The 25,488-nt window shown below is 43.6% G+C and overlaps 1 protein-coding gene across 23 annotated transcripts in view; it reads left to right on the top strand.

Annotated features, from left to right (window-relative positions):
* The window catches only part of PHLDB2 (pleckstrin homology like domain family B member 2), a 218,295-nt gene that overhangs the window by 119,069 nt on the left and 73,738 nt on the right, over nucleotides 1–25,488 (top strand). For 17 of the 23 annotated variants that reach the window (XM_084873986.1, XM_084873998.1, XM_084873995.1 and 14 more), the window contains one exon: nucleotides 23,642–24,993. In XM_084873986.1, coding sequence (XP_084730112.1) covers nucleotides 23,642–24,993 — 1,352 coding nt within the window. Of the gene's footprint in view, nucleotides 1–5,279; nucleotides 5,371–5,546; nucleotides 5,824–5,940; nucleotides 6,122–23,641; nucleotides 24,994–25,488 lie in introns of those variants that run through there. The other 6 variants (XM_084874008.1, XM_084874002.1, XM_084874004.1 and 3 more) reach the window with 5 other exon arrangements.

Raw genomic sequence — 25,488 nt, 5'->3', positions numbered from 1 at the left:
TGGTCAATGAATGTCACAGTGACTTGTTGACCGGCCATTCCATTCGATCTGGTCATCCTGTCGTAATGGTCCTTTGGCTTTTATATATAGAGATTACAGTTATGCGCGAGGCAGTAAATTCTTTATTAGAGAGACATAACAAATGCCTTATTTTATCTTCATCTCCCATCCATCTAGGTACACCATATGGAACAGAGTAGATGCCTAATAAACTCACCTTTGTGTTGAACATTCCCCATGTTCTGAATCCTGCTCCCTGCTCTGAGTTGTCAGAAGTCTCTAGGGCAGTGAGATATGCTTATATCTGACACATCCATTAGAGCACTTATGGCTGAAAAAAATATACATATATTATATTAAAGGAGAATTTGAAATTAAGGTATAAGACAAATTGGAGGGATGGTGAAAGTTAGATAGGGGAAAAAAATAATGAAAAATAACAGAGAAGCTGAGTTTCTTACAATCTCAAGGAGTACTATTGATAGAGTACTGTTTCTGTGATGAACAGATAAGCTACAAAGAAAACTCCTTGTTTTAAGTCTGCCATGCAGGAAAAACAGACCAATTCAGGGTCCTCAAGTGATTGAAAAGTGGGCCACACAAATGTAAGGTTAATCCAAAGGGACGGACACACACACACACACACACACCACTGAATCCTTTTTTTTCCTGCTTCATTCCAATACAGACTAACAGAAAAGATTGAGGGCAAGGCAAAAAGAAACATTTTGATGCAGGAATTAATCAGATATTCCAAACATATTTAGATTATTCTCATAATTAAAGAAACAATCTCTTAATATGGAGAATATAAAACAGCATTTAGAGTAAATTTTTACTTTAATTTTGGTTAATTTTCTGGTATTAATTTGAAGAGCTAATGTTTTCTGTATACTTTATATTTTTAAATATGTATTTGAGAACACAGAAACATTCAAATATCTAATAAGGTTATTGGAATAAAAAACGCATAGATGACATAAACAAAGCAAAACAAAAAGGATTAGAAAGCAAAATCTTTATTACTAAAGTAGAACAATTTAACAGTAAATTTCACACTGAGCTTCCTGGCAATCAGGACACGATGAGAAACACTGGTTTACATAGTTCTTCTTAACAATGATTGCAAGTCTAGTGTGAAAATCCATGAAGAAAAATTTTATAATTAATTCAAGCACACTGATTCTGTAAAAGAGAAAAAGAGTTTATGATGAGGAACTCAACTCATATAGAACAGTACAACACAAAGGTTTATATCATTGACTACAGCTCCACAGAAAAAGAGCGAGTGTGGCTGGAAACCACTCTTTTGATGCCCTGTGAAATAAGCCAGATACAGAACAACAGCAGCACAAACTGCATGATCTCACTTAACATGTGGAATGTTATCTGAAAAAATCAAATACACGGAAGCAGAGAGTAGAAAGTTGATCACCAGATGCAGGGAGGTGGTGGAAATGGGGAGATGTTGGTCAAAGGGTATAGAGTTGCAGTTAGGTAAGATAAATGAGTCTAGAGAGCTAACGTACAGAACGATGACTATAGTTAACAATACTGCGTTGGATATTGGGATTTGGATAAGACAGTAGATTTCAGGTGTTCTTATCACACACTCCAAGGTAATAATGAGAGATATGTTAAATCATTTGAATGTAGTAATCATTTCACTACATGCATGTCCATCATCAAATCATCATGTTTTGTCCCTTAAATATATTCCATGTTTATTTTTTTATTAAAAAAGAAAACTACATTGGGAGTGCTATATTGCCCCTGTACAAAGCATGGTGGTGCCTCAAATTGGTTCATAAAAATATGAGTTTGAGGTTATTATTCCCAATTTTCAGAATAGACGTCTGTTTCTCAGTGAAGGTAAATAACGTTCAAATCACTTGGCTAGTGAAGGGGCTGAATCTGGGTTTATATTCAAGTCCACCTGATTCCAAAACCATAATCTTTTCACTGCACTCTATAAATGAAAATTTCTTGATTCTCTGCTAAGCTATCATTGCAAACACGGAGAAAATGTACAGAGTTAGTTAATCATGTCCAACCAGTCTTTGCCAATGAAAGGGTACAATAGCAAAGTTAAGTCCAAATGAAATAATTCAAATATCACTGTGTGCAGCTCTTCACCTTCTATCCACTGAGAGGGTGAAGGATACACAAAAGTAAGATCCGGCACTTTAATCTTTACAGCTCCTGAAGAAAGGAAAAGAAAAGCAATGTCTGCTGTGTAGTTTACTACATAATATCTTTAAGTGGACAAAAGGAAATGGCGGACAGAGGGAGGTGTAGCTCTGGTCTGTGATTAAATAGGGGACTTTGTTTTAAAGAACCCAGGAAATGGAAAATGTAGAAGCAAAGAGCTCATTTCTCTTTTCTTTCTATTTTTAAAAATGTCACAACTAAGCCCCGGCTGTTTGGCTCAGTTGGTTGGGCATCGTCCCCAGCACCAAAAGATTGCCATGTTTGATTACTGGTCAGGTCACATGCCTGGGTTGTGGCCTCACTGGTAGGAGGCATCAATGTTGTACTCTCACATCAATGTTTCCTCTCTCTCCCGCTCCCTTCCTCTCTCTAATAATCAATAAAAATATTTTTAAAAATTTAAATGTCACAACTAAAAGAATGTCTAGTAATAATAATTATCACAAAAACAATAGGTGTTAAATTTTGAGTGCGTTCTACACATTTTAAGATGCTGGGATCTGCACTTCACATTTAACTTTTATTTATCCTGTATTCAGGTCACTATGGCATTATGAAAGCTATTGAAGACCCATACTAACTCATCAGGAGCTAGATGGTTCACTGGATTTAGTCATTTTTAAAAGTTCCATTAAATCAATACCCTTTGAGCCCTTTCCGTGTATTTATCAAGTCTGGATATGGTTTACACAAACATGAAAAGTGATCCATCTAGCTTTCAAGGAGCTTGCTATAGTAAAAGAAACGGATATCAAAATATTTTCTTTTAAAAAGGCAGTGAGAGGAGGCTGATAGGATGATTTTGTGTGTAGTTGTTCGGAATTATTTATTATGCAGAAATTTCCCCTGTCATTCTTACTAAAGAAGACGTGGAGGAGAGCATTCAAGAGGCATGTAATCCGGAATCATACAGCCTGTGTTCAAATTCTGCCTCTACCGATTTATCAACTGAATGATCATGGACTTCTCTGTGCCTCATTTTTACTTAGAGGATGGGAATAGTAACAATACTTACTTAAGTCATATGGTTGCTATAAGGATAAAAGTAATTAATATAGAAATATATTTAGAAAAGTGTCTGGAGCTAAGTGAGTAAAGTGAGAGAAACCAGAGCTGAGGTTAGAGAATGACAGCATGTGTTGTCCTTCTGCGCCCCTCTATGGACTCTGGCTTTTGCTCTAATTGAGATGAGGACCACTGCAAGGTTTTGGGCAAAGGAGTCCTGAGTTGCCTTAATTGTTTTAAAAGGATCTCTGGGGCTGCTGTGTTAAGAACAGCCCACAAGGGGGGCAAAAGCATGAACAGAGCAAGGGTATTCAAAGTCAAGCTGTGGTGATAGATTAGACCTGGGTGGCAATCACAATGCAGGTAGTAAATGGTTGCATTTTGAATTTACAGTATTTTGAAAGAATAGCCAAAAGTATTTTCTGATGGATTATAATTGAAATGTAAGAAACATAGAAGTCAAGGAAGACACCAAAGTTTTAGACCTGATGAGAGAAAGACTTCAGTTATGTCAGGGTCTTTGGTGGCCGGAAGGAGGAATTTCAGGGTGTCAGTGTTGAAAAAATTAAGCAGGAGAAGCCTAGTAGACATCCGAGTAGGCAGCTGCCTGGCACCTACAGCTCAGGGGAGATGCCTCGGCTGGATGTAAAATCTGAGAGTTGTCATCACATAGATGGCATTTAGTGCCATGAGACAAGAAGAGATCACTAAGGGAGTGAGTATAGACAGAAGAAGACAGAGGCCCAAAGTCTGAGCTTGGGGCACTCCCACTCCCCAGAGGGCAGAGGAGATGTTCACAGACGTTCCCTCCTCGGAGTCTGGGAGAAGAGAAGCAAAGGAGTCAGGGGTAGGACAAACAACATGAAAACCTGGTGTCATGAAAGTAAAATAAAATCAGTTTTAGGAGAAGAAAGTGTTGATTGCTACTTATAGCTTAAGTGAGGTGAGGACTGAGAAACCTTCAGCTGGAGTAGTTTCATCTTGATAAGATGAAGTCTAGGGACATGGTAGAAGCACAAGCCTGGTTGGAGAAAATGGAAAGAGAGAACTCGGAGAAGAGCTTTTCTTAACAATTCTTGAAAGGAGTTTTGCTGTGGATGGGGGAACAAGTGCCTGGAGGAGCAGATGGAATTGAGAGCTTTTTTTGTTTGTTTATAAGGTGGGGAAAATAACATGATTTTATGATAAATGTGATGATCCAATAGGCTCCGAAACTGCTGATGTGGGAGAGAAGAGAGAGCTGCTAGAGCACTAAGTGTTGGAATGATCCGTGTATGTTTCTCTGTGTGTGTGTGTAGGAGGTGGGGGACGGGGGGACAGGGGGTGGGGAGATTTGGCCTATAAAACACCAAGCTGTCTATAGGGAAATCTCTCTTCAAAATCAGAAGCCAGACTTTTACTTGCCCAAACGAAGAGTTCAGTAGATAAGCTATTTGTTGAGAGCCCAGGAGTGCCACTCACAGTGACAGGTACATTACACACTTTATCCAGGAGCTTATTAACCACCCTGCTGCATCAGAGTCATCATGACTGCACTAGAGATGAAGCAATTGTTGTGGGAGCTTAAACAACCTGCCCAGAGCCATACTGATCTTAAGTTAGTGTGCGCTTCATTGTGCTCTTAAAAAAAATCCTCACCCTAGTTTGATTTTAGAGAGGGAGGAAGGAAGGGAGGGAGAGGAGGAGATGTAGCAGAGAGAAAGAGAGCGAGGGGGGAGGAAGGGAGGTACTATGTTCCCTGACCTGAATCCAGCCATACCTGCAACCTTTAGGTGTATGGAGGACGCTCTAACTGAACCGCAGGCCAGGGCATTGTGCCCTTTCTCGCCGCTGTTGAGTTCCTAAGGGCCCGTGGCCTTTATCTTTGCAAACCCAGAGCCTGGCTCAGAGCTTGGCGGAGGCTCACATTCCCGCGGACACCATCCGGGCCACCCCGGGTCCAATCAGTTGCCTTCCTCAGAAGCACCCATTGGAGGACATCCACACCAACGCAGTTCTCATTGGTTACAGCAACTCCGAAAAGTATGTTGGAAAAGATAGACACTTTCTGGGGAAATACATGAAAGGGACATTCGCATGCATTTAAAAAAATCCTCGGCCCTTAGCTAAGGCCGTTCCCTAATACTTGGCAAAGCTATTTTTCTGACGCATCAGGTAGGTACCTGCTGGCGGGCCAATTGTTGGGAGTAGGTGTGTCAACTTGGGAGTTCCCTGTAGAAACCTCACCTCAGGGTGAGGAAATCGTCACCCCAGGATGAGTACCCTCCCGTCCTTCCTACAGCCCATTAAAAAAAAAAAAAAAAAAAAAAAAATAGCCTGCCACAAAAGTCCTCTGCGCGGCCGCGGGAAGCGCAGCTTTGGAAAGCCTGTGGATAGTGCGCGCAGCCAGGTCCCGCCGGCCGCGGTAGACCCCCGACCGCTAGCTGCCCCGGAGCCCCGCGGCTCCCAGTCCCTCGGGGGCGCGGAGGGGGAACGGAGGGGCCGGGGATCCGGGACCGAGCGGCGCGGAGCCCACCACCGCGGCACGAGGGGGACCCGCCGAGCGGCTGGGCGCACAGTGCGCGCCCCGGCTCCCCCGGCGCCGGCACCCGCAGCCCCGGCGCCCAGGTGAGGAGCGGCCGGCGGCCCGCGGGGAGGAAGGGGCCGCCCGTCCCCGCCCGTCCGGCCGCCCGCCCCCCGGGGCGGTGCCTTCCCCGCCCGGACTTGGTCGCCGCCGGTCGTGGGGGCGGAGAGGAGGCGGCGGCCGCCGGGCGGGAGGGGCGCTGACTGCGCTCCGCACCGCAGATCGGAGCAGCCGGGCGGCCGGAGCCAGGGCCGGGGCGGGCGGGGAACGGGGTTGGGGCCGGGGCCGGGGGGGCGACCGGCGGGCCGGCGGAGAGAGGCGGCTCGGAGGAAAGATGAGGCGGTGAGTGGGGCCGGGACGGGTTTCGTTGCTTCTCCCGCAGGCTGCAGGGACAAAAGCCCGGACTGCACTGCTTTGGGGGGGGGGGGGGGGGTTTCCCTCCCGAACCCCGGGGACGGATCGGGTGGACCTCCTGTTGTGAGGATCCTGGCCAGAGACTGTCTGGGTAGATGAGACGTTCACAGAGCGATTGTAGGGGACAGGCGGGATCTGGGGGGACCCGAGGCAACTTTTGCCGGGAACTCTGGGATACCCGAGGAGAGGGGGATCGGGGTCTTCGGGATCTAGTTGCTTTGTCGAGAAGGTCCGCTGCTGGATGGCGTGGGGCGCGGGATTCAGAGGTGACGCCCCCGCTCCCCCCAAATATCTGGCTGGTTCCACTTTGTTTCAAGAGTGGGGCTCCCGAGTTTGAACCGCCCAGAGCGTCAGATTCTGATTTGGACTTGGATTTTCCCAAAAGTTTATGGTATGGACATCTCCGCACCCCTGAAGCGGCTGGACATGATGGGGGAGGAGGGGATTTGAACCCGTTCCACGCGTGCCCCGCGAGGTTGGCTGGCGCGTTGAATACCAGCTCCCGCAGTCATCCTCTGTTAAAACGCCCGGGAAGGACCTGGCTCCCGCCGCCGCCGCCGCCGCCGCCAGGAAATTAAAAGGCTGACAGGCTGTCCCTTCCTGCGCTGGGGTTTCCCTTTGGAAAGAGTTTGGGAAGTCGAACTTAACTTCCCGCGCCTCCCCCCTCTACCTTTCGCAACCCAAGAGAGACCTGCCCCCGCAGCCCTGGAAGTTGGTTGATCTGCCCGGGGCTGGTTACCCCCTGGGCTGGCCCTGCCCTCATCCCTAGAAGTCTCTCCTCTGCAGCTCCCAAGTAGCTCTCAAGAGCTCCAGAATGCACAGCTAGTCACAGCCAGACACAGCTGGGAGTGGAACCAGGAGTTGGGGCAGAAAAATGTGGAGTCCCTTTAGTATGTAAATATTTGTCAGCTGCATTTCCCTTCATTGTTCGAGTATTTTCAAGTATTGGACTTGTAACTGTGAGCTTCCTACTTTGGCTTTCCTTAGGCATTTGAGATATGTCTCTGAGATTCACACTTGATCTAAATGCAGCTGAGGCTCACAGTTTGGGAGGGTTAAACTTGTGCCCCTAAAGCACTGGAATTCTTAGTTCCTGGTAGGATAGCAACAGAGCAATTGAATTTAGGATAAATAAACCTTTAGAGTTGCCCACCATTGTAACAGAATGGCTACCTCCCTGCTACCATTGCCCCCGATTGTGTAAATATTTATTTGAATGAAGAGCTGAGGTTCTTTGAAAAGTGTCTGTTCATGATTCTCTTTTAATATCTTGGCCTTAGTAACTTAAAAGGTTTTGGTTTGATTGTGTGTTGTTGTTGTGCGCCTTACATATTAAATGTGGAAATTAAAGTATGTCCTGAAACTGTCAAGTCCCCAGAACGTTTATAACTGGCATTTCTTTTAAAAGCAAGGGGACGTTGAGTTTTTCTCTTAGTGAACCAGTGTAGCCTTTATCTCCTGAGACCCAGAAGTCTGCAAATCCCAGCCTTTCTCACAAATGGAAAAATGAGATGTTTGGTTAAGAGTAGCCATCATTTCAGTCAGTTTGCAGGCTTCAATCAGTTTCATGCAGCTGGCAGCTGCTGCTCTTTTGCGTTGTCTCTTGGATCCCCTGTTTGAAGAGTTGGGGGTGGGGGGCGGAGAAGATACACCCCCAAAGTGGGCTAAGAGCTTGCTAACTCCTGTCTTAAAGAGCCCAAACCAAAGCTGGAACTCTTTAGCAATCTTTGCAGAAACATTTTATTTGCGGGCTTTTGCACAAGAGAGAGAAGAAGAAGAAAAGCCAAGTAATTAAACCAACCCACTGGTTCTCGATGTTTTCTTCAAAGCCCTCTTTCGAGGTCTGGAAGCAAGGGCTGATTCTGGAGTGCACTGGAGAAGTTACTGTGAAAGTTGTGATTCCTTTTCAATACTTTTAAAGAGCAGTTGTGATTATGACTTAGTATGTTACTTCTTAATCCTTTGCAGAGAGGATGTGCTCTGAATGGCTTGGGAAGTCTGTGGTTTTGTACATCTTCCAAGAGCAATGCAAGATCTTTATAAGTAGGATGACTGTATGTTAGGTTTTGGTATAATCTTGGTATAATTAACTGTGTAAATGTCACCCATTTGAAACAAACAAAAGAAACTCTATTAAGTGATGTGCTTTATTTTAAAGCACTGGTATCCATTATAGGAGTGATTCTCAGTGGGGAGGAGGAGGGATTTGCCACCTCCGCCCCCCCATCCCTCGGGAGGTATTGGCTAATGTGTGGAGACATTTTTTGTTCTCCCAGCTGGGAGCAGGGAAACCCCAACAGACCACTGGGGCTGGTGTCTAGTGGGTCAAGGCCTCAGATGCTGAGTAATATCCTGCAATGCACAGGACACACAATGAATTATCCAGCCCAACTCTTCACTGGAATATTGCCTCCTGGGCATTTGTTAACAAGATTAGGGTTCTTAATCACATTTCGATTCTCAAGAAGCCAATTGTGTTCTTGCTCCACAAAGAGACCTTGTCATAGAAGCCATATTGTCTTGTCTACAGCAGGTTGGTTCTTTTGCCCTTGGCATTAAGGGGCTTAATATATTACAGATGGGAAGGAACTTCTTGTGTTCACTGAGGACTTAAAAGTCACAGAATTTGGGAATGTTTGCAGAATAAGGTCATTTACAGGTGTAAGAACTGAGTTGCTCAGAGTTTCTTGATTCATAAATTCTCAAGTAGCAGGCATAGTTCTAGGAATAACCCAAGATTAGAGATTTTTAGAAACGAATATTCAAGCAAATGTAACTTTTAAAAAAGATCTGATCTTTTGTGAGGCTTTAGAGGTACCATTCTCCATGAGGAAATAAGTAAACTCTTTGATGGAGGAGAGTGGCATTAGCCATTGTGACTGTGGAGCATATGCCTGGGTGTGTCAGCCCCAAGATGGGGATAATTCCATTGTGTGACCTGTGACACTCTGCGTCTGATGCCTGCACCATCCTTCGCATGGCAAAGGGGGCAACAGATGGCTCCACAGACATAGCAGATGCTGCTTTTGAATCCAGGTACAAAGCAGGACATTGGAGATTTTCTCTCTCTCCTTGCCTTGTGGGTTAAGAGCAGAGTACATGAAAGGAGAGGGTTGTCTTGGACAGAAGGGAGAATGAGAGAGCGGCCTCCTGAGTGTGGGGTTTAAAAGGACACCTGGTGTGGGTACTTGAAATATCGGGGTAAGGGTGGGGGACTACTTTGTAAAGTATATGATTGTCTAACAACTGTGTTGTACACCTGAAAGTAATACAAAGTAATATTGAATGTAAATCATAATAGAAAAACATTTTCCCCTGGGGGGAAAAAGACACCTGGCAAATAAAGAAATGAGTGTGCATTGGGGCAGTTGAAGGGGAAATTCGTAAATTGATGAGTGGATATCTAAGATAAATGTATTGTAAGGAACTTGGGTCAGGAATCTGAAGACATTTCAAGCTTAGCTATTTTGGGGGCAAGTAAGACAACACAATTTCAGAGGGGCCAAAGGAACCTCAAAAATCCTCTTCCATGAATTTTTTGGGCCACAATCCACCCAATTGGCTGAACAGTGCAGAATCTGCAAGCCCACTCGTCTGAATCCAGTTCTATTATACTTCCTCTTATACCCCACGGTCTCCACCATCCCATCTGTTTGCCTTGTGGGGAAGAAAATGATAGTAATATGAAGTTTTTGTTAATTTCCTAGGAGAGTTTAACCAGCATGGTACCTGTGATGGCTCTGTTTATAGAAAGCAATTATCTCAGTGAGTTTTTGATTATCAGAAAAGTTGTGCACATATGGCCTGATCACTTATGAACATATGTACTCCCACATTTACATTACTCCCCAATCATGGGGCCTGTGATTATGGATTTTGGTTCTGTGTGCTAAGTGGTCCTGCCACAGAGGTTAGAATCCTCAGGTCTGGGAGGGTTTTTCAGTATGCCTTTGCTGGGTGAGGTCAGAGCGATTCACTGTGTGGAGGTAGGTTCTTATCATTTGACACCTAGCCAATGGGTGCACCCCAAGGCCAAGTACATAATAGTATATTTAGAAATGATTATCAAGTGATGACTCTTTGAAGAGGTCTGGCCCCTTTGGATACTGCAATAAAGGAGGTAGTAGCCTTTTCATAGTCACTTTTTGTCTAGTCATTCTTGTTTCCTTTATTTCTTAAATGACAGGGGAGAAGAGTTGCTTACAAAACAAAAACTGTTGGCTGAAAGTATTTATTAGCACTTGGTTAATGTAACTCTTATATTTTGAAAATGAAAAATAACAAAAGGGGTAGCCCACGTTTTCAAAATGCTTTAAAATAAATATCTGGTGAGGCAGAGATATTTATTGTTTCTGACACCCAGGAATTCAACTCTTCCAGGGGTTAATTTGCACACAGTTGTTTTCATGATATTTAGGGGTGTTTCTTAGATGTTGAAAAGCACCTTTTTGCCTTATCTGCTTTAAAGGTAAGATAGTTATCTATAGCACAAATAAGAGAAGCCCAAGTATAAAAATCATCTTATTGAGGTGCAGTAGGAAAGGTAAGGGTTGGCGAAACTCGCTATACAAAGAAACAGTCAAATAAACTAGCGAGTAACAGGCTAATTTTCATGGATAAATTTTTACAAGAGGTAATTTGTTTTGTATAGTGTGTGTAGGTTGATTTATCAGATGAGCTGCTTTCCTTTACGTTACAAATTAAGGGGAAGAAAAAGTTCGCTCATGCCAGTACGTCATATTGTTAACCGCAAGCAGCAGGTCAGTCTTTTCTAAGACTTAAAATCAAGAAATCAAGGTTCATCACCTTAGAATATTTTATTGGCACGTTTGACGTGCTTCTCTAGATGGCACTATCCTTATGGAATTAGCATCTGGGATAGAAAAAAAAACACAAAACAATTAAAGGTTACAGATTTCCCCCAGACTTGTTTCTGGACCACTTTATGGCTGAAACAACGGGAGGCAAGAGCGAAGGACAGCCAGCTTCTACATTTTGTGGACCAGTTCAGACCCAGCCTGAATAGTGCTTCTTAGCAAGCAGCTATTCAGAGGGGACCAGAAAATGATGTCTGGCTGCCACTCTGCTTATCTCATTGCCGAAGTAGGTTTCAGACACAGCTTATGACTTATGAAGGAAATTGCAAGCCCTGGGGATCCAGACAAAAATGTTTCTTATACATCCTGCTGAATCAAACACCCACATTGTATTGCATTGCCATAGCTGTGGCCAGGCCTTTCCCCCACTCTGATATGCTGGAATCATTCACCATGCCCTTGGAATGTCATGGGCCACAGTGGCGGTGAAATCTTTTCCCAATTAGGTAGCTGCCACCTTATCACTACAACATGTTTCTGTTCTGCGGTCATTTCCTGCATTGTATAACTGGCACTCCTTGTTATTTAACCGGTGTCTATGGGAGTCTAGAAAGTTGGAGCAGAAAGAACGTCCAGTTTACACTCACCTTTTTACTCTTCACCTCGGCTAACACAAGGTGAAGACAGGTGAAGTGACCTGCTCCGGCTTTTACGTCCGCTGGTTATTTTGGCAGAACTAGGACTGTCCAGGTCTCCTGATTCATGTTCACGGCATCCTGTCCCGTGTTTTTTGTACTAGAATGTCCATTACAATAAAAACAACGTCCTAATGTAACCATTTCCTTTATTAGGTCTTTGGGCCAGATACAAAAATCAACATTGATTAAACTTCATTCAATCAGTTGTTAATTGATCTTGATGGCTCATTCCCTTTTCCTTTTTCTTCCAAGCAAAAGAAATGATGGCAAAGTAGGTAGCAGGAGAAGGAAAAAATTGAGTGTCTTACAGCATCCACCTTGCATAATCAACCATTAAGTAATAGAGATGGTACCATTATTATTTTGTTTTGTTCACAGTGTAGTGTTTTTAAAACCCATTCACTCAGTTTTTGAGTTAAAGAGAGGAACATGATCACAGAAGACGTCCAATTGCGTTTGTTTCATCTCTCTTGAGCCCACGGATGCCTGACTATTTCCAGCTTACAAAGGTTGGGTAAGGGAATGGGGAACGTAGCATGTTTGGGGAATGTTACTTTAATAAAAGATGATTTTTAAGAGGGTGCATTTTGGAGTGAGGCAGGATGGTGGAAAGACCGGAGCTTTGCTCCTGTGAACTCAGCTTTCAATTCAAGCCTGGAGCGGTGGTCTCAGTGCCAAGAGGGAGCATCTTTCCCCATGTGATCCCAGGGTCAGTATTTTTCTTTCTTGAGATTGGCTTTGAGCTTGAAGGATACTATTCCCTTCTGCTTTGGATGTGCATCTGAAGTTCAAGGGCACACAGATCAAGATCTCCATGGTAACGAGTGATTCCAGACTCACCTCCTTAGGCTTCATCTTCACCCTGGTGATCACGTAATAGAGGGGCTTCTTCCAGGTCTGTAGTCAGAATCACCTTCACCCAAGGGTGAATTAGGCCAATAATCAGGAATAAGAAATATCTTGAAGCATTTGATTTATTTGGGAACATTTTAGAAATATTTATCTTGAACTACAACTGTTGTAGGGTTCTATAAAGAACCCGGACAATAAGGGTCTATAACTTCTTGTCTAAAGAACTCCCCTACTTTGAGAGAATCACTAATGTAATATAAGAATCTACAAAATACATCAGTCTCTGTCTTAACACAAACGTAAAAAGTGTGTATATTTTTTAACGCTTTTTTGAGGCTGCAATTCTTCATGGTATGGGCAGGGAATTTGAATGACCCAGATGTTTTTTGAGGTCACCTCTGCTTTCTGTCCTCCCTTCCCTCCCTTCCTCGTTGGCTGAAGGGAGTTATCGCAGAAAACATGCTGCCAAGTTCCTTGGATAGTCTAAAGTTCATACAGACAAGTAATTCTCAAGGGACTAGCACACATTTTTTTAAATCCTATAATTGATGTTTCACCCTCTTCACTAAGAGTCCTCTAAGATTCTTAAGAATTCCTAATATAAGACAACCTAAACTTATTTAAAAGTAGCTCCTCATTTAATGTGCTGTGCTCCTCAAACTAATATAAAATAGTGTTGAATGTCAACTGTACTTGAAAAAAAATTTTTTTAATGTTAAAAAGTGATAAAATATAAAAATGTACAAGTTTCAAGGAAGCTTAACTTATTTTTAAAAAATAATTTGTAAAACTGAAAACAAAAGATCCTCATTTCTTGTTTAAAGTATGGCTGTTGATTATGACTACTTTAGGAACCTTCAAATACCATCTGGAGAGTTGGGGTTTTTGTTGTTGTTGTTTTTTGTGTGTGTGTTTTTTGTTTTGTTTTGTTTTTTACAAAGCTTGGACTTCAATACAGCTAGTGAAAGAAGTGAATAGTAGCATGGGGTTCGATTCCTTTATTGTGATAGGCACAAGTTGAAACTTAATTTTTTGTCCTCACTTTTTTTTTTTTTAAATATATTTTATTGATTTTATGCAGAGAGGAGGAGAGAGGGATAGAGAGCTAGAAATGTCGATGAGAGAGAAACATTGACCAGCTGCCTCTTGCACACACCCTACCGGGGATGTGCCCGCAACCAATGTACATGCCCTTGACCGGAATCGAACCTGGGACCTTTCAGTCCGCAGACTGATGCTCTACCACTGAGCCAAACCGGTTTTGGCAGTGTCCTCACTTCTATATACATTAAATGCTTCCATTATTCCCCATCACTCACCACTCCCTTCTGTGCTTCTTTCCTCCCTGTAGTGTCATCTGATACTTTGATTCTTTTTTTAAGGGTTCCCCTTACCTCTTCTTTTACTTGTTTTCAGAAGGTAATAAAGTAGAAGTTTAAAAACAAAAGAAAATGAAGAAACCTGTGTAATCAGTGTCCTGAGATATCATGTCAACGTTATAGCGGTCCTTACCTCTCTCCCTGCCCTGCTCTGCATCACCTCCTCTACGCCTCAAATTGCCGAGGGCCTCAAGAGCAGTCCCCCTCTGGCAGGCACAAAAAGCCCATGTGCATTTCAGACCACTATGTGGGCAGCATGTGTCTGTCTCTTTGCGTCTGTCTGTGAGTATGTATGTGCGTGTATACACACAGTAAGATTTACAGCCTACTATTGTAATAAGATCAGTCTGTAAGAATAAAACAGCCATTATTCTGCCATTAAATTATACTTATTTCAGTGGAACTGCTTTTTGGGGAACTTTTTGAGAGATGAAAATATCCTCCCTGGAGATTGTCAACCCACGTAAGAGTCTCTAGTGGATAGTAATTATTTTGTTTAAATGGTCAGATCTTTAAATAACCAAGAACATGGTACAAAGGAAGAGGAGTGGAATCCATTTGCTGCTATGTTTATTCGCCAAAAGAACAAGAAGAGTACTATGTCAACTAACAGAGCTTTTTTTCTTTTTTACATCTTCTCTGCACTGGGACATAAAATTTTGAGTGTGGAGGAAGCATGAAAGGGCCAGAGTTCAGGAATCTGGATGGGTGAGTAGGAGATGAGGACGTTCTGTAGAGATGGAGGCTGAGACAATGGGAGGGTCCAGGTTTAGGGATGCTTGGAGCACTGGGAGCTGAGATTTGAAGGGGAAAGGATCTGGAAGTATTTGCGCAGGGCAGGTGTTTGCCGATGGTTGTGGGGCTTTGTGGGGCTTTGTGGAGAGGTGAGGCTTGTTTGCAGAGATGGAGGAAGCAGAGGAGGATTAAGTGGTAAAAGGAAATATTTGTGAAGAAGGAAAGGATGTTTAAGGAAAGTGTGTTTGCAAACGGAGAGTTGGGAGGGTGGGGGGGGGGCGGTATAGGATGCTGTTTGGATCATGGAGGGTGGGGACACTAGGCTGCTTTCAGATTTCTGAAGTGAGACTATCACTAGAGAAGGAAGTGGTTGTTCTTGAAGCTTCTGATTAGCCGCCTTCTTCCTCTTGTTTTCATGTTGGGATTAGTGGGAAGAGGGAGGTTTTGTGTTCCTTGTTCTCCATGCTTTAGCTTGAAGTTTGGGGCTGACACAGATTTCTCCATTTTTCCCCTTTAGTCCTCTAAAAGCTTCCCCTCAGGCCCCATCGGCTGCCATTGGTCTCCACAGAAATGCCCGCTAGCATTTACGTAAAGGATGGCACTGCTTCTGAGGGACTGTTCGAAGTTGGTGTCTGAATTCAATTACATGTCATCAGGACATGCTTTATTTGAAACATTGCCTAGCGTAAACATCAGCGTCGAAAGAGGCCAGCCTGTGGACCACCAGAGTTCTGGGAGAGCTTTGCACACTAGGCAGTGAGCAGTCCGCACCAAATTCACTCCCACAGCCAGCCTCTCAGCTCCAAGGCCCTTCTGTAGCACACCAATAGGAAGCAAACCCTGCCACAAAGTGAAAACTTTAACCTATCACTTTCTGATGGTTTTTGAGATTATATTTTCCCAAATTTTCTTCTGTCATCAACATCCCTGCCTTTCCCCAGCAATATAAAATGATTTCCACTTTTCTATCAGGTGTTGCAGTCTCCCTTTCCTTAATTCCTGCTATATTAGGTGATCTAAGAAGTGTCTGTACACTGCAACATACGACAAGTAATGTGTTGCATAATTCAGGACTCTCCAAGCTATCTAGCTATAATAATAAAAAGGTAATATGCTAATTAGACCGGACATCTTCCGGACGTCCTTCCTGACAAAGCCTGGGCAGCGGAAGGGGGACCAGCCCAGGTCCAGGGTGCCTGCAGGCAGCCGGAGGGAAGCCCAGGTCCCAGATGCTAGAGGAAAGCTAATCCTGGCAGCCTGGGGAAGGAAGGCTACTCTTGCACAAATTTTCATGCATCGGCCTCTAGTCTTGGTGTAAATTACCTGGAAAACTGCATTTATGTTGACCAGACTTGGAATCTCTCTCCTCCAACAAAATACAGTACAACACAACACAGCAGACACTTCATTTTATATTATTATCTCTTTTAATTTTGCTCTTGGGCCTGTTCTTGTATCCTTGACACCAGGCTCACTGCACTGTTGGTGACTTGTAGTTTGCGTATGATCTGCTTCACTCCCTTTATTCGATATACAAAGAACTGGAAAACTATGTATTATAAAAAGAATTTCATCAAAGAGTAAAGCATCTACCAAGACACTTTAATTTTATTTTTTTTAATGTTTTTATTGATTTCAGAAAGAGGAAAGGAGAGGGGGAGAGAGATAGAAATATCAATGATGAGGGAGAATCATTAATCAGCTGCCTCCTGCACGCCCTCTACTGGGGGGATAGGGCCCACAATCCAGGCATGTGCCCTGACTGGGAATGGAACCTCGACCTCCTGGTTCATGGGTTAACACTCAACCACTGAGCCACACTGGACAGGCCTAAGGCACTTGAGATTAGTTTATCCAGTGCTTTTCTTCCTTAAGGATAAAGTACTAGAACTTTCTATGGCATCTTCCCGAGATCTCTTCCTGCCTCCTGCCTATTTCTAGATGACCATCAGGTGATAGAATAACAAGACTTCTGGGGGGATTAAATTGACGATTGGAAAGTAAGTCCAGACATTGCAACTCTTTGACTTCTTTCCTGTTTAGACTTCCCGGTGTTGTCTTTTCTCTCACGTGGGCCCCAGATGCCTCTCCGGGCCCATTCTGTGGATATGCATGCAACATCCGTAGCCACGAAAGCCCCTGGGACTGTTAATGCTTCCACAGTAACATAATGCAGCCATTTTATCATTTCCTGAGACTTTTTTTGTTTACATAAAATGTACAGGGAACCCAAAATAAACACACCGGTATAGAAACAGTGGAATCTTCTCGCCTCCTCTCTTACACATGTTAACAGAGACCTCTCCTGCACTGGCTCCCTCTTGGTTATCACTTGGGCAACACCTCTTGCAGTGTTCATCTCAACACCTCCCCTTCCTCCCTGACACCCCCCCCTTCCCCCCCATGGAGCTCCTCCTCGTCTTTTCCTGTACTCAGCTGCAGTCTCCAACGCATCCTGTCTACAGAGCTCCCTCCTTGCTGGAGTCACACCCAATCTCTCCCATTGTATGGCCCACCTTCTGCCTCCCCTTTCCCCACCCACACCTTCATCCTCACTCAAGACAGGTTACGTGGTTGTCCACGTGAGAGTGTCCAAACCCAAGCAAAACTTAACAGACTGGGGGTCGAGGGGAGGGGTGATGGGAATGCTTCCTAGAATGGCAGTTTGCAGCTTCCTTTATGCATTTGGAATAAGCAGAGAATGTAAGGAGCATTACATGAAGGTGGGAGAAAGTGAGGCAGGGATTGGGATACAAAATAGTTAAGATTATATGCTCTCTGCCCAGCCAGTATGGCTCAGTGGTTGAGCATCGAACTATAAATCAGGAGGCCACGATTAGATTCCCAGTCAGGGGACAGGCCAGGGTTGTGGGCTCCATCCCCAGTGGAGGGTGTGCAGAAGACAGCCGATCAATGATTTTCTCTCAGTATTGATGTTTCTATTCCTCCCTCTCCCTTCCTCTGTGAAATCAATAAAATAAAATAAAAGAGATTACATATTCTTTTGAGGGTGATTTTGCTTCTGAGGCTCTGAAAAAAAGGCATTTCAAAGATGTGTTAACCCTGATGTATAGAAACGTTGAACAGGGCTTGCTGAAGCTAAAGATAAACCTTTTACTAAAGAGGTTATATTCCTGGAGCTTGACTGCCCACCATGATCTGCCCAGATAGGAATTTATGATCAGTTCACCTGTAAGGTTACTTTCATAAAACCCCTGTTTTGTCCACACTATTCTCCATTTTCTTATATTTTTTTTCCCTTTCTAGACATCCACTCTTCTGATCTCACTGGCAATGAAAGGAAGAGGGGAAGGAGAGCGGTACCAACAGCCATTATTGTCACTTCTGGGGTCAGAAATTCCACCTGTGTGGCAGATTCTCCACCTTTTGAGTTGAGTTGACTTGTGGGATTAAGAGATAGCAGGTTGAGACAAGTATCCATGCACTTAGCTCTGGCAGGTACATTAAGCTTTAGGAAAATGAATCAATGCCAGGTTTGATGATAAATCTTTAAATGTACAAGTTTTCACACATCCTTAAGGTTGTGTGACCAGTAAGGTGGAACTGAAAACCTGGGGTGTCAAACATGTATATTCCTTTAAATATTCTCTGGAATGTCCTTCCATCCAAATCATCTATAACTTCCTTCAACAAGTATGTATGGTGGAGAAATGGTGAATGGCTATTTCTCAGATGTGGTTTATTATTTGCAAATGTCCCTCTCCTCTCTCCCTAGAGACTGTAAAGCAGATCTTCTTCCAGCCAATTTTGTTGTGAATATTTGGGTACCTTTATTACATTTTGATTGGCCAACCAAACTTCTTCAGTAGTTAAGTAACTATTACGTTCTATAAGAGTGTATGTGAGGTGGAGAGGAGAACTGAGTGTTGCCATCCTGCCCGGTTGTAAGAAACATGTAGTGGTTTGATACTCTACAGTTTTATTGGCCCCAAATAAAAGAGGGAACAGAGTTTGGTAATATTTAACTTGGTAATATTTAAGTAGCATTTACAACTGCAAACAGCTTGAAATATATTAATACAGTTTTGTCATCTTGAATGACATCATGCCTAGCCACTATGGCGCTGTTGGTTGAGCATTGTCCTGTGCGCGGAAAGGCTGCCAGTTCGTTTCCTGGTCAGGGCACATACCTGGGTTGTGAGTTTGACTCCCAGTTGGAAGGCAACTGATCAATGTATCTCTCTCACATTGATGTTTCTCTCTTCTCTCCCTTCCTCTCTCTAAGCATATTCTCAGGCAAAGATTTTAAAAATGACATCAATATCTTATATTTCTGAGTCAAAAATTAAACTTAACTATCCATTTTGACACGAGGTGTTAAATCCTTCAACTCTGCTGTTAAGAGTAAATATTTATAATGCAGTTTGGGCTTCGTGCTTAGCTTTGACTTCTATTTCATAACATCTGCTCTGCCTTGCTTCCTGGATTGCTGTCTCTGCACATTGTGGAAATGCCTTTTCTCTCTAACTCAATTCTGTTTCCCATTTTGTATACATTATCTTAAAACCAAAGTCTTCCCCACTAACTGGCTTCAATTATTTTCTTGTGTATTCTAACACCTTGTTATGGATTTCCTTTTCTATCCTTGTCTAAAATATCCTAAATGGTTAGAGGATGCTGTCTAATTTAAGTCATCCATAGGCCAGGCATATGCTTTAGCTCTCAGACAGCTTGTCTTATACAGTGGTGGAGATGGGAAAGGATTAATTAGGAGAGGGAAATACATAGCTATTAAATATTGTTTATCCCAAGAGTGTTACATCCTAGATTTTTAAGGATCATGATATAAAAAATAACTGTTGCCGTTTTCCCGTACAATTTTTGTTCTGTCAGAGATATGATGTTGCTGGATGGACCAATAGTCTGGTCCCAAATGGGCGTGGGATTTAGTTTATATCCTTAAAATCACAACATTTTAGGTGTGGATGTGGCTTTATGCTACCATTGGATAATAGCCATCAGACTCCCCTTCTTCCTATGGGATTTAACATCATTGTCATTTCTTCTTATCAAAATTTCCCCAGACTACCACTCTCTCTTGGGTTAGCTTCCCTCCATGCCCCTTTACCACTTTGTCAATCAATCCTCTACTGACACGTGTATCGCACTGTTCCAGCATTTGTGTGTCTTCCCCCTAGGACTGTACACTGTGTAAAGGCAGGAAAGGGTGTGTTTGACCACATACCTTCCATGCCTTGCTCCGAGCCTGGTTTATGGTAGGCACTTAATAAAGATTAACACCTCCCTAGTAACAACTCCCAAATCTCTGTGGCTTAAGACAGTCTAGGGTTGGCAGGGGCCCTGCTCTATGGTGTCCTCATTGTAGAGTGTGGGCTCATGAATCCTCCACAAGCTTGAATGCATGCTAGTCATCTCAGCAGGAAGATGGAAATGATGAGTCATGCTCTGGCCCTTGACAGTTCAACTTGTAGTTGACATGTCACTTTCTCTCATATTTGATTGCTCTAAGGAAGGGTCATAGCCATAGCTAATGTCACGGGAATGAGGAAGAGCAACATCGCTCTGTTTTTGGAAGGAGGAGAACAGGAATATTAGTGGGCTACACTAATGCCTGCTAATTCAAAGTCTGATATGTGGTTGGCACTTAATACCTACTTAATGAACTACTTACAAATACCTGTTGAGATTTTTTTTTTTCTATACAGTAAGCTGAAGCACTTGAAATCATGAAATATCCTACTAACTACATTATTTTAAAATGAAGATAATATTATTGTCTAAGCTATGTTCGACAAACATCTGGAGACTTTTAAAAATAATACTTTGTTCACTTTTTCGTATTAGGGAAGGTATTATATTTCATTTTGTAGTTTTTCAGATGCATAAAATATGAAATGGGTGCATTTTCATAATTAACGTTTTTGCCTGAGTCATTTAGAAGAGTTCGGGAAAAGATGAATCGTGTAGAAGTCTTCAAATATTTGTGTATTAAGTTAGTCTAATAAAAAAATTCTTTAAAATAAACTTTTTTTGGAAGAGCTAATATCTGGCTCAAAAATCGGTCAGGAGCTTAGGAAAAATGTGTCTAATTAACTTAAAAATGAAATCTAACTATAGTTTGTATTCTAGTATTTTATACTAAGTGGGGGTTTTTCCTACTTTGTAAAGTAATCCAAATGCATTATTTAAAATGTGAAAAAGAAAAACTACTATGAGAAAGATGAATTAAAAATCACCATCCAGATAAAACCACTGCTAATTTTTTGTTGTGATTCCGTCTATGGTTATTCTTTTTGCAGGAGAAAAGGCATATAGACAAGGTAATCCTATATAATAAAAGGGTAATAGGCAAAAAGGGTCCCCTTGACCCGGAGTTTGACCAGAGTTCAACCAGGGGGTACAGCCAGCCTACCAACAGCCCAGGGCCCCTCCCCCTGGCTGGCCCGCCCCAATCTGCCCTGATCAGAGTGGGACGGTTGGACCCCACCTGTGCACGAATTCATGTACGGGGCCTCTAGTAGAAGATATTGGCTTGCCATAGGGAGCAGTGGGAATGGTGAGAAATGATCAGATGAGAATATGTTTGAGGAGCAATGTTGGTAGGACTTAGTGATGGATAAAATGAGGAAGGAGATGATAGATAAGTGATAGAGGACTCAGGAAATAATGGAGAAAGTCACCCTGCACACCCCAAAAATATCCTCAGTATCCACCTATTTTCTTATGTCCTCAATTATAAAATATTTAACTTGAGGGAGTTGGCCAAGGTTTGCTGGAATTTCCAATATGGCAAACCAACCAGAGATGGGAACAGAAGGGTCCAAACCTAGAGGTCATCTTGGTTTCAGTTCTCCAAGGAGGCATAGTGAGATATGTCTCAGAACAGGCTGCTGTTGCTTTCAAGGTCAGGATGATGGTAGAAAGTGGCTGAGAGGGACATAAGGACATTTGTCTTGGGTGCAGAGATGGCACTGTTCCTGAGAAGACCCGGCAAGAGCCAGAGGCAGGCCCAGGTTCCAGCTGGGTGGCAATTCTGAAGAAGAATTCCAATTTTGTTTATTTTTGTGAGGATACTTTAAAAGATAATCATGGGTTTATACATCAGGGCAGGGCTTTTGGTTGGAAGATAAGGAACCCAAGGCAGAGCTTGTTGGGGGAAGCTACAGCTTTATGGGCAGATGGACACTAAGCCCAGCACTAGGATTTAAGCAGCCAGACTGTTTGTTGGCCCCACTCTGTGGATAAAAGCAATTCCTTATTAGGCTGCCTGAACTTGCCTGGGAAGTCTGTGAAGCTGAGCAGGCAAGATGAAGTTCCCTCAATCTGTGGCTGGGAGGGAGTGGGGAAGGCTGTGACGAAAATAAAAACTTAGGTTCACCGAGTGTCTCACCCATGGAATAACAGGAGTCAGGAAAGGATGCAGATAAGATAGAAATACGAGACTTATCCCTCTTCCTGAATCTTGTAGCCTCGTGACAGAAACAAGCACATTATGAAACTGATTTCTAACCATTCGCAACAGAGACCAGAGATATAATAACTAGGGTTGAGATGCCTGAAGTGTTGGAGGCCCATCTTATGTTAGCAGTGCATGAGTTCAATGAGAATGTCTGTGTGTCCACAGTGATGATGATCTGAAGATAATTTTTTTTTTTATCAGTTAGATGTATAAACCTTCTCCTTTGCAGTGATAATTTTTATTTTTGAAATGTTTTAAATTTTTATTTATGTATGTATTGATTTATTTTTAAAACAGCATTTATCAAGGATTTAACCTTTATTGGTTTTTATTGTTAATTCTCACTGGAGGATATTTTTCCATGGTTTTTTAGAGAAAGTAGAAGGGATGGGGAGAGACAGAGAGAAATAACTATGTGAGAGAGACACTTCGATTGGTTGCCTCCTGCATGCACCCCAACTGGGTCCAGGGATAGAGCCTGTAACCGAGGTATCTCTGCCCTTGACCAGAATCAAACCCGAAACCCTCCAGTCTACAGGTTGACGCTCTATCCCTGAGCCAAAAAGACTAGGGCTGCAGTGATAATTTTTAATTAAAATATAGTTTTATAGACTGAAACTTTAGTTTCTTAAGTTAATATTGTGTCCATATGTTGCATATCTTAAAAAAAAAAAATCGTAAGCATGAAAGATAGAATCCTAACCGGAGTCTTGAGGAATGGGTGGGTTCAAAAAGGTGCAAAAGAGGGAGAAAGGTGTTTCTGAGAGAGGAGGGAGTTTGAGATGAATGTTTCCCATGGTGCATTTGGGGTAGCCAGGAGCTTGAGAGATAAGTCAGTTTCAGGTTTTTAAGTATTCTGTTCACTCTTTTCCTGGTAATTTGGGAAACACTCTTCCATTACTTACGTTTTCCTGGTGGATGCAGGAGCTGTGTTAAGTCTCTTTGTTGAGAAGGTAGTTGAAACCCCTCTTAAAGAACCATCTTCTAACCTTATGGGTTTGTTTGTTTGTTTTTTGTCAGCATCTAACATAAAATGTTCTTTCTCAGCTAAAATGTGAATTTTGTTTTCTCAGGAACTTATGAGCTTTCTGAGCAGTTAAGGATTCTAGCAGAGATATATAAGGAAGGCCCATTGCGTCATCCCTTTGGGTGTTTGCTAGGTGCTCAGGAAGCAGGTGGTCTGCCCGGGACCAGAACCCTGAAGGGAAATGGGCTTTTTTATTATTTTTTATGTACCAGCCTAATCCTTCACCTGCACTTAAGGATTTGTTCCTCTCAAATATCACTGATATCCTTTTGAATTAATTTTTTTTCTTTTGAACAAAAAAATCCCAGATCAGGGGTCCTCATCCTCCTTCATTTTGCAGCACACGTTTGTCAGGTCTGTTACTAAAACAAGGAGTGTGTGTTAATGACATTAGGTCAGGCCGCAAGGCTATTTGTTTAGAGGTGGGCTGGTAAGTACTTGGTCTTTTTTAAACTCTCTTGAAGTAAAACTTATTCTCTATTTTTTTTTTCCTTTACAGATTCCAGCAACATTATGGCAGAGCCTAGCCACGGGCAACAACAGCCGGACTTCCAGAATGGTAGCGTAGAGGCACGCCTGGTAGCACACTCCCTTGAGCACGATCCCCAGACCATGATGGAGAGCTTGAGCCCGAAGAAGTATTCCTCCAGCCTGAGATTTAAGGCCAACGGAGACTATTCCGGCTCCTACCTGACCCTCTCTCAGCCTGTGCCTGTGAAGAGAAGCCCTTCCCCTCTGGGAACCAGCGTCAGAAGCAGCCCCTCCTTGGCCAAAATCCAGGGGAGCAAGTCATTCTCTTGCGATGGAGCTGACAAAAGCATCTCCACCAAACCCCCCACGCCTTCTCGCAGCGCTTCGCCCTCCGTCAGTGGCTATCCCCGTGGGAGATCGGACTTTGATCACTACACAGGCCGGGACAGCGAGAGGTCCTTGAGGCTCTCGGAGAAGCCTCCCTATTCCAAGCACAGCTCCCGAAACAAATCCCACGACAATGTCTACTTTCTGGGAGGGCTGGAGAGCCGCAAGGCGTCCGGCTCCCTCCTGGCCATGTGGAATGGGAACGACTCGGGCCCCTCTCCCATCAGCAGATCGGGGGCAGCCAGCATGCCCTCGAGCCCAAAACAAGCCAGAAAGATGAGCATCCAAGACAGCCTGACCCTGCAGCCCAAGCTGGCCAGACACAGGGAGCCGGCGGCGTCGGAAAACACCGGTGTGAGAACTAGGAAGTATTCGGGCAGCAGCAGCAGCCTGAGCCACATGGGTGCCTACAGCCGGTCGCTGCCCAGGCTGCACAGGGCCACGGAGAACCAGCTGAAGCCGCTGTCGTTGCCTCCGAGGAACTCTCTGGGCAACTCCAAACGGGCCAGGCAGCCGGGGGACAAGGATCTACCTCACAGCATCACAGACCACGACAATTACCTGAATTTTTCTTCCTTGAGCTCAGGCGCTTTGCCCTATAAGTCCTCTGTGTCCGAGGGCAGTCCTTACGTAAGTTCCACCCTCAGTGTCCCCGGCAGCCCTCGCCTGGCCCGGAAGATGCTCCTGGCCTCCACCTCCTCCTGTGCCTCTGATGACCTCGAGAGGGCTTCCTACTCGGGGGCCAGCTCCAGCCATTCGTTTGCTCCCGGAGAGCCAGACAGGGCGTTCCTGGGCAGGAGGAACTTCTCCTGCGGGTCAGTGGAGCTGGACGATGCGGATTTGGAGAGCCTCAGGCAGGCCTCAGGAACGCCCCAGCCCGTCCTTCGGGAGCGGAAAAGCAGCATCAGTTCCATCTCTGGGCGAGACGACCTGATGGATTACCACCGGCGGCAGAGGGAGGAGAGGCTCCGGGAGCAGGAGATGGAGCGATTGGTAATAACCTGACCTGACCTCATTGTTTCATTGAACAGCTTCTTGGAGGAAAAACTCCAAGGATTTGTGTAGACACGTAGAATGTCTATGTGCACACGTCACTGCTGTCCCTTCTTAGAATTTCTCCCACTATCTCTCTTTCCCTCTCTCTCTCTCTCTCCTCTTCCTCGGTCACTGGTATTAGTCCTCTGTGGGTCTTTGGAAGGCCCACATGTTCCTAATATTATATGTTAAGTTGCTCTGCAGAGTTCTCACAGGCATGAAGTGATGAGACACTACCAAAGGTAGTTGTGAATTTTACTGAGTTTCTTATGTCTTACAAAATTTTAATCTTTAGGACTGGCAAAAAACATCAAGTTTTATTACGCATATCATCGAATTTGTGTATATATGGTATCATAGAAATAATCAGTGAAACTGGAACGCATCAGGATTTAGGCAAGATTCTGTATAGTAAGTTGTCTGGAAAATTGAAAGGTTGTCTAAATGGTGCTT

The sequence above is a fragment of the Pipistrellus hanaki genome, assembly GCF_964339955.1.
Source record: "Pipistrellus hanaki genome assembly, chromosome: 2".
Taxonomy (NCBI): domain Eukaryota; kingdom Metazoa; phylum Chordata; class Mammalia; order Chiroptera; family Vespertilionidae; genus Pipistrellus; species Pipistrellus hanaki.
This window is presented reverse-complemented; position numbering and strand designations above follow the sequence as displayed.